This window comes from Leptodactylus fuscus, chromosome 7 (genome assembly GCF_031893055.1).
Source record: "Leptodactylus fuscus isolate aLepFus1 chromosome 7, aLepFus1.hap2, whole genome shotgun sequence".
NCBI lineage: Eukaryota > Metazoa > Chordata > Amphibia > Anura > Leptodactylidae > Leptodactylus > Leptodactylus fuscus.
This window is the reverse complement of record NC_134271.1, coordinates 50,850,044-50,859,414: the sequence shown is the minus strand read 5'-3', so window position 1 is coordinate 50,859,414 and position 9,371 is coordinate 50,850,044. Positions and strand designations below refer to the sequence as shown.

General features: G+C 41.4%; 1 protein-coding gene across 1 annotated transcript in view; it reads right to left on the bottom strand.

Annotated features, from left to right (window-relative positions):
- Window positions 1-1,480: 1,480 nt before the first annotated feature.
- CPNE2 (copine 2) overlaps window positions 1,481-9,371 on the bottom strand; it is an 80,055-nt gene continuing 72,164 nt past the window's right edge. The window contains exons 13-16 of the mRNA XM_075281909.1: window positions 8,839-8,890; window positions 8,365-8,498; window positions 5,837-6,073; window positions 1,481-4,876 (exon numbers count right to left, since the gene is read on the bottom strand). Of these exons, the coding sequence (XP_075138010.1) occupies window positions 4,769-4,876; window positions 5,837-6,073; window positions 8,365-8,498; window positions 8,839-8,890 (531 nt within the window). The 3' untranslated portion in view covers window positions 1,481-4,768. The remainder of the gene's footprint in view (window positions 4,877-5,836; window positions 6,074-8,364; window positions 8,499-8,838; window positions 8,891-9,371) is intronic.

The following is a 9,371-nucleotide window of genomic DNA, read 5'->3' as shown; positions in this document are numbered from 1 at the left end:
GTGCACTGAATTCAGCGCACTGTTGGCTTTCTAGCAGTATATGAAACTGCCTGTGCCCGAGGACATGAAAGGTCCTCTTTAAATGGAAGTTTAGAACAACCAGGACTCTTCCCAAATTACTTAGTTTAATGGGGTCAGCTCTGGGTAAAGGGCTTTGTAAGACCGAAAACCCAATTGTCACTCTGGCGGAGCTCCAAAGATGGGGAAAAAACTTCCAGAAAATCAACCATTATTGCAGCACTTCAACAATCTGAGCTTTATGGCAGAATGGCCAGAAAGAAGTCTCTCCTCAGTAAAAGACACAACAAAGTGCATCTGGAATTTGCTGAGAAGCGAAATCACGCGAACCCCATTATAGTCTATGGGGTCCACAGGTAAATAGATTTTTTAAGTGGATTAGGTTTCAATTTGGGGGGTCCCCAAGCGGACCCCTGAATGCAGATGTGAACCTAGCCTAAAGGATTCTCAGACTGTGAGAAACATCATTCTCTGGTCTGGCAAAATGACGATTGAACGTTTTGGCCTCAATTCTAAGCATCGTGTCTGGAGCAAACTAGACACTGCTCACCTCAATACCATCCCTACAGAGAAGCCTGCTGGTGGCAGCTTCATGATGTAGGAGTGCTTTTCAGCAACTTGAACAAAGCGGCTGTTTAGGGTTGTGGGAAAGCTGAATGGAGCAAAAGTATAGAGATGTTCTTAATGAAAACCTGATTCAGAGTGCTCTGGACCTCATACTGGACTGGAGGTTCAAGACAGTGACACTGTAAGCACACAGCGAAGACAGCAGCGGAGTAGCTCAGGGATAACTCTGCGAATATCCTTTAGTGGACAGTTCCCATCCACAATACGTTATAAGAACCTACACAGTCCAGTCACATTAATGTGGCCACATGTCAAAAGACAGAATAACCATCTTTCGCAGAGCGGACCGCTGCGAGACGTGCAGGAAGAGAGGGGATGTTGTGATGATGTTCACTGGGATGTTGAGCCACCATCGCCAGCTGCACTAGGTTACATGGTTGAGCATCCATGGCGCGAACAACCCAATGAAGGTGGCTCCGCAGATTCTCGATTGGGTTCAAGTCCGGGGAATTTGCTGGCCAAGAGAATACAGTAAACTCATCCTGTTGCTCCTCAAACCACACACGTACACTGCGAGTTTTATAACATGTCACATTGTCCTGCTGGTAGATGCCATCATCCTGAGGAAAAACATTTCGCATGTAGGGGTGAACATGGTCTGCAAGGATAGATGCATACTTGTGTTGCTCCATCGTACCTTCCACAATGATGAGTGCACCCAGATGACTGATGACACCTGCCTTCTGCGATTGGTTATTTAACGTTGACGTCAAAAGTAGGCGGTGGTCACATTAATATGACTGGACTGTGTATAAACTCTGAATGTTATGGAGTAACTCCTGGTATAGATTTATGACCACATCATCACATCACATATGTAATAAAGCATCATTAGTTAAAATTGAATATTTTAAGCATTTATTCTGCTATAAGCATCAGTTTTGCAATGCGTTTTAATACAAAAAAAGTCACAGGAACAGAAGAATGACAGTTAACAATACATTATATATAAGCTTTAACATATAATCCAAAACTGGGATAACAATAGGAACGACCATTACTTACAAGTTCCTCCAATAGGAGGAGCTCTTGTTCCACTTTCTGCCTGAGCAGTGCTGTAAGCCCAACTCTCATTACAGTCTATTGCAGTTGTTCGTAGTTTCTGCTACAGGTCTATATACAAAAATGTACAAATGTATATATAATATCAGCAAAAATCCATCTTGATGTACAAGGCTAGCCCTGGAAACAGGCAAACCGTGACCTCTTGCGTTTCCAGATTCTCAGTACTCTTCTGAGTTTTGTAGTTCTACAGCAAAAGAAAAGTCATAGTTTTGCCAGCACAGAACTAGGTGACCGGTTCAGCTTCTCCTGCAAAGCCTTTGGCATTCATAAAGGTTGTAATGCTGCTTGTTTGAAAATCCCACAAAATCTATTTTACAATGACACGGATGTACAAAAGTTTCTGACCATCTATGATACATATGATCTGGTATACCATCCATTGCTGCTATCTCTATATGCTGATGCGGTATGTATGGAGAGGGGTGCTCAGCTCATACCCTTTTCCTTGGTTGGTGTATACCTGTACACTGCTCCCCAAAGCTTACCCCACTATTCTCAGACAATAAATAACCTCTGAGGGTATTGTACAATGATGGGATAGTGTGGCACATATTTTGGCTCGGTGCACTCGGCTTCATTCAGGACCCATATATTTAGGGTCAGAGATGAAATTACATCCTGTCTTGTGAGATCTGAAAAATATTCTCCAAATCATAAACTTAAATCTACAGAATCTACAGTATATGGATCTATTATACAGCCATGTGTATATATCCTCTATTTTACTTTGGGTTCCTATGATCTCTATGTACATCACTAGTCAAAGATACATTTATTTGCCTTTTCTGCTATTGCTAAAGAGGGAAATCTAAATACTTGTCACCATTTTTGGTGTCAAAACAATGGTCAAGAACCACAAGCCCCTTAAATCTTCTACCACAGCCGTTCCAGAATGGATATAAAATCATAGTGCATAACCTTCATAGTATATGCTTCTTATATGTAGAGGATCAGCTACGTGTGAACTCTTCAGCAACAAGCTAATATTTCCATGGGAAGTTTAGTTTGGCCACTGCAGCGACAATGTGGCAACCTGCCAGACCTGGGAATAATAGGGCATATAGACAAGGGCTGTCTGCGGGAGACAATTCTAAGCTTTAAGAAACGTAATTTTAATAACTGGACACTAAGAAGGACTATACATATATCCTTCAGACATTTACTACCCAAACATACTTCTTTACATCAAGAAGTATCTTTCAGTCAGGTCAGTTCACATCAATGCATTCATCTATTACTCTTTCTATATATTTACATGTATTACATACAATCTAGTATATAAATATAACATATGAATGATGCCATATGTTGGGGTCCATCAGCTCAGACGCACCCGATCATAAGATGTTTTCAATGTAGTCTGCTGCACTTGTGTGGTCACTCTTCATAAAAATGTGTAAAAGTTATAGGAACCTACTGGAGCTCCCACTATTAGGGGCCATTCACACTGTGTTTTCTTACCTCCATTAAGATCTGTTGCAGACAGATGGCCGCCATTTACATAGAGAAAGGAAAGTGCACAAAATGAAAGGAGCCTTACACTTACAGTGGAGAATGCTGAGCGCTAGGACTGGGATCGCCCCATCTCAATGGCCTTATACCCATTACCCCACTGACTTTTGTCGTCTGCTGTAGAAAACTCACTTATATTAGATCACGTTAGATTTCATCTTGCCCCATAAAGTGCCATAATAGAAGTCTGGCAGTGGAGTAACACCCCCTCCCCTCCTTCCCAAAGAACACAGGCATGCTTGGCTCCTGGGTGAGAGTTCAGCAGTAATAGAGGTAAGCCGAGTTCTATTCCGAACTTCCATTGCAGATTCTGTCATTTTTGACGGGAAGAATAGAGCAACATGCGGCACTATCCTTCACATGAAAATCATGGAGGCTGCAGTGTAAACTGGCTCCTATTTAAAAACAATTGGATGATTCTAGCACTCCTTCATTCTCCCATGACAGAACAGAAAAATGGAAACGCTGACGGAGACATGACCTTACCTTAAAGGTTGACTGAAAGACCACTTGTAGCATCTCATATAAGTCAATGTGATAAGCAGCTGCTCCACTGCTATGACTTGTCATTATTTCCTCATGACACATTACTTTGACCATAGACATGAAAACCCAGACAGAAACAAACTGGCCCACTAACATGAAGTTAGGACATCCATTAGTAACATGTCCAAAGTAAATGTCCACCTGTAATAGTTCATGAAAGTGTCCCAGGTAGGATCTATTCTACGATTATATTCTGTGACAGCTGTGGATGAGATTGGGTTTCTGCACCTCTTACACTTACTAGGAGTCTTGTGATGTGCCTCCGTATATGAGGTTATTAATACTTCCATCTTGTAGGAAAGTAAGCATGTGCCATTCATTCCAACACAAGCAAATGAATATACAACTATGGCTATGCTATAGGACAGAATATAGGATTAACGCTCAATAGTGGCATGTTGCTTTGCACCTCATCTCATACAGTTCTGCCATTATGTCTTTTGAATACAAACTGAAAAAAATGTCACCCTGCAACCTGTTGTATGTGATGTTACATGAGCCACATTCTACTCTAATAAATATGAAATCATATTTGTGAAAAATATGGACTTTGTTGCCGCCTTCACCGAGGATGGTGAAGAGTGTTAGTACTAAGGCTGTGAGGGCATGCTGGAGGTTGTAGTTTCACAATACCTGGGGATCCACAGGTTACAGAATACTGTTAATATTAAGCTACTCCAAATATTAGCATCATACCATCCTCGCTTCTCCTGCCTCCATCTCTAGACAAGTGCAGTATTGTAAGTCTTGCCTGACAAGAGGCTATCCAATAAATAGGAATGCCACAGAAGGTAATGGAAGTCTCCATAACCACCAGAACATTATAGCAGCAATCCAAACCCAGAGCTCAGCACAGTCTCTGGCCTTAGATATATAAACAATGGCTTTAATACAGGTACAGATGTCCGTGTCTAAGTGTCGCCATCAAAATTGTCATACACATCAGGGCTGCTGGTTTTATTCAAGGGCGGACCACAGGCTTCATGTGAGTGATGGACAGTTATACACCCTCAGACTTGATGGGTGGGAGATTGTGACTCTTGAAGTAATCTACCACTTGTTGTGGAAGTTCAGCAAGAACGGCTTTGGCCAGAGTTTCTTTAGGTGCCTGTGGAGTGAAGAAAAAGTATTACTATGGTAGAAGTTGAATTCGATTAAAGGTCTCAGTAAAAACTTTCAGGGGCTGTACCATGACTTGTATATCCCATCTACAAGGTGGGTGCTAAGTACATGATTTTGTGTGAGCAACTGCAGAGCTGTCTCCCCTTCTCCCAATCACAACAACAGGATTCCAGGGTCCCCATATTTGTATGAATCAGTGTTGGCAACATTTTATTCAATGCTACGGGTCTGCTAAGCTACTTGTCAAGATGAATGGTGCAGTTTGATGCGTGTGTGACCACTGCTCTATTCAAATGGCTGGGGGGGGAAACTCGACTCAAACCCTTTTTTCCCCCAGTCTCTTATGTGCTAATGTTGTAACATTATGGAGACAGGAGGCTGGTGCAAGCTCACTGTCTGTTAGTATAACAGAGCGTAATAGAAAAAAAGGAAAACCAGGGTATTATGCTAACACGGTGAGTTGTATTACATGCTGTAGTTGTCCTAACTAGGAGAGCTCACATGTATTGGATACAAGGTACTATATGGCACCCTATACTAGAGTACAGGGGATGTCTTGGTTGCTCAAATTAAATACAGAAAGCTAATGGAATGACGTTTGGCCTTTGAATACATATACCCTGTTTCCCCAAAAATAAGACACCCCCCCCCTTCACCTTCTGGATCACATACAACCAGCAGTCATGCCGGCGCTCCGCTAAGGAAGCATCAGCATGACTGCCGATTGTTCCCCGCTCCAGCCGCTGCATAAGACATCCCCCGAAAATAAGAAAGGTCATATATTTTGTTTGATAATTAATTATAAGAGACTGTCTTATTTTCGGGGAAACAGGGTAGATCTTTTTTTTTGGCTTGCAGTTATCCTGTTCTTTTAAAGCAGTTTGCTAGTCCCACCAAATTTCTCTTATATAATGAACAGTACAACGCGGGCACGCCTCTGACTTACATTACGAAAATCCCTGAATGGTACAAACTGCACAATGTCCCTGGACGCCTCCTCTCCAGTATAAGATCTGAGCATTCTGTTATCTCCATCCAGGAACTCCATGGCCGAAAAGTCGGCATTTCCAACTCCGATGATTATAATGGACATGGGCAGCTTAGATGCTTGTACAATAGCATGTCTTGTTTCATCCATGTCACTAATGACGCCATCCGTTATAATAAGGAGGATAAAGTATTGCTGGCAAAGATAATAAGAAAAGAGACAAAGTGGTGAGCGGAGTGCAGGATCAATTCTTCTAATGTATAGCAGTGAACACGGGCACTTTTTTAGCAGGTTTTCTCAGTGATAACTTAATGTGGAGGATCGTCTTTGACCAAGAACATACTGGAGGGCCTTCTAGGAGGTCAAAATGGTAAAACTGTTTTAGTACAGTGTAAACTTTGCATTTTATGAAAGAGCTTTTTGTAGCTCAAGTTCAGTTCTGATGAAAAAAAAAACAAAAAAAAACAGCAAGGTGCAGCTGCAAAGCGTGAAATATCCTAAGGCCGGGACCTTTGGCGTAAACACTGCAGTGTGGCCGCGGCAGAAACGCCATAGCAAAACCACAGAGTTCTACAGTCTGTGCAAAATTGCAGCAAATTCTATGCAAACATTGCAGAAATAATCCCTGCAGTGGAAGTGCTGCAAATTCAAACCCGTCACATTTTTGGAAATCTCAGCATGTCAATTATGCCTAAAGAAATGATGGCATCTTCCACATAGGTATAACTGACGCAGAAACGCCACAGAGGAAAGCTTCTGTGAAAAACCGCAATGTGTGGGGACTAGACCTAAACAACATTTCACGGGGCAAAAGCTCTCTAACATAAAAGTCAGTTCCCCTAGGTGAAACTGATATTTCTTGCACAAATTTGCTACCTGGAGCTTTACAAGGAAAGTACTGACTGAAATATTACTTTAAAAAGTCAAGCAACTTTCTAATATTCTAATTCTAAATATTCTAATAAATAGGGCAAATTTACTGAGGCCATTGTGTGAGAATTCTGGATTGCAGTGCACCAAAAAGCTTGTGTAAATGCTGTGCAGCACATATTTTATCTATTTTAGACACTTTATGTGCCGATAACTTTGTTAAGTTGAAAAATGTACAAGATTTATTAATGTTGTGCACCAAACCTCTTTATCACACAATCTACCATATATACTCGAGTATAAGCCGACCCGAATATAAGCTGAGACCCCTAATTTTACTACAAAAAAACTGGGAAAACTTATTGACTCGAGTATAAGCCGAGGGGGGAAATGCAGCAGCTACTGGAAAATTTCAAAAATGAAAATGGTCGGAGTTTTTGGGTGCAGTAGTTGCTGGGTGCTGGGGAAGGGGTGTTATGGTTGTCTGTCTGCCCCTTCCCTGAGCTTGAGGACTGAGGTTTTTTTCCCCCACTTGGAATTCAGCCTGGCTGAATATAGGGTATCCGCAGTGCTCCTATTAACCCCTTCCCGATGGAACAGGAGCACTGCAGATCCCGTATATTCAGTAGACCGGGCACTGTCAGACACAGGGATACCTAATGTGTTTGTGTTTCACAGTCATTTTCTACTTTTATATGTATTCTAGGGAAAGGAGAGATTTACAACTTTTATTTACTTTATTTATTTTATTATATTTTTTTTAAAGCTTCTTTTTTTACAGTCGTTTTGATGAATCTGACATGTCTTCAGCTTAACTCCTCTAGATTTAGGCCTTATTCACATGACAGTGCTGTTTTTGAGGGATCTCACTTCCATGAATGTCAGTTTTTGACTGGCATTTTGCATCTGTTCCGTTTTTCTGTTTTTGATGGCCAAGTCCCACCGTTTTGCATCCATTTTTAACAGGCCATTAAAAAGATGGATACATTTCATTGTTTTTTTTTCTTTTTGACCCAGCCCACTGATTTGTTTTTAATGGATGCAACTTGGACCTCAATCCATTTTATATTCGTTAAAAACAGATCTATTGATTTGTAATGGGTCTATGTTCTCGTCAAAACAAACAAAGACATAGCATGTAATTTCTTTTGACAGCCGTGAAAAATAATAAGTGGCATTAAAGTGCTGTATATTTGAAAGTGCTATTTTGTTACCAGTGTTATCCAGGGACACGAAATCTGATCTAGACGTTTGTTGCAGCTCGACCTGGGGAACCCGGGCTGGTTCCTAATCTGGGTCACATGATCTAAACCCACTGCCATCCTTCTGGTCACTCTGCCTCCTCCTATATCTCCTGTTTGCACAGTGAGGATGGCAAAGGGAGGAGGTGGAGAAACCCGGGGGCCAATCACGTGACTTACGATCAGAACCAGCCCAGAATCCCAGATACTGCTTCAAGAAACACCTGGACCATGTAAATTCATTTCCGTTCCTAGATAACTCCTTTACTGCTATTAGAAGTTTTCTCGCTGTGTTTTCCAGACAAGTTATTATTCTTTTAATACAATCACTAGATTTAGCTTTAAGTCTATAGGCTCTTACAGTGAAATGCTTACCCCTGCTGACTGCTGCTGAGTTGCCTGAGCTGCAAATCTTGCAACGTGATTAATAATTGGAGAAAAATTGGTGGGCCCATAGAAGCGTATGTGAGGGAGACAAGCAGAATAGGCCTCTATAATGCCTTCTACACCTACAGAAAGACAGAAAAGCTGTTATTGCTTAGTCACTTTATTACAGAAGCGTAAATTATGCCTATAGGGAGGTAGACAACAATATATAACAAATATACAGTATATGGTACCAGCTGGTATCTCACTGTGAGAGCTGTTGCAATGGGAACCAACCAAGGCTTTTGGTGATGTCGGGATCAGAGGTATATTACAAGGTTTACTACCATTTAGCACAGGTGGGGATGGGTGCTTCAGGAGTGTTTTAAGACATTTTAAACATTCAATTTTGTACATCACAGACCGGGTGACAGAAAGGACCTTTAAGAGCCATGGGGTCCAGTCTGTGCTTTCAGTGCTAACCTGAGCAGAAAGGGCTGGTAGGATTGAAATTGATGGCAAATTCATGAGACACCTAAAAAAAAAAGAAGAAAAAAATACAATAAATCCCACAGGTCTTTTCATAATGCACGTCATGTCTGCTGGTAATGTTTAGGTGAGAGCTACAGTAAATATTCTGCCACGTGGTAATCCCTCTTTACCGCCATTCTGGATCTTCTTGAATGACACAATTTCATACAGCTTTACAGCGTGTGTTGTGTATGATGCATTTGTGAGATCTTCTCTGTAATATCTTTATATTACTTTTCTATATGTCAGCAGAATTCACTGCATGGCACAAAGAGGTACAGAATCAGTGCAAAGCGGTCTAATGGCAGCACAGGTTTGTAACATGGCTGTGTGCATGCTGCCATCTGCAAGCCTACACACAGTACACAGGAGTGATGGGTATAGATTTTCTCTTATGGATTTTAGTAATCTGTCTCAGATATCAGAGTGAGGACTGATCAGCAACCTCAGCTATTTATCTCCAGAAATTATGTAGATGGTCACTA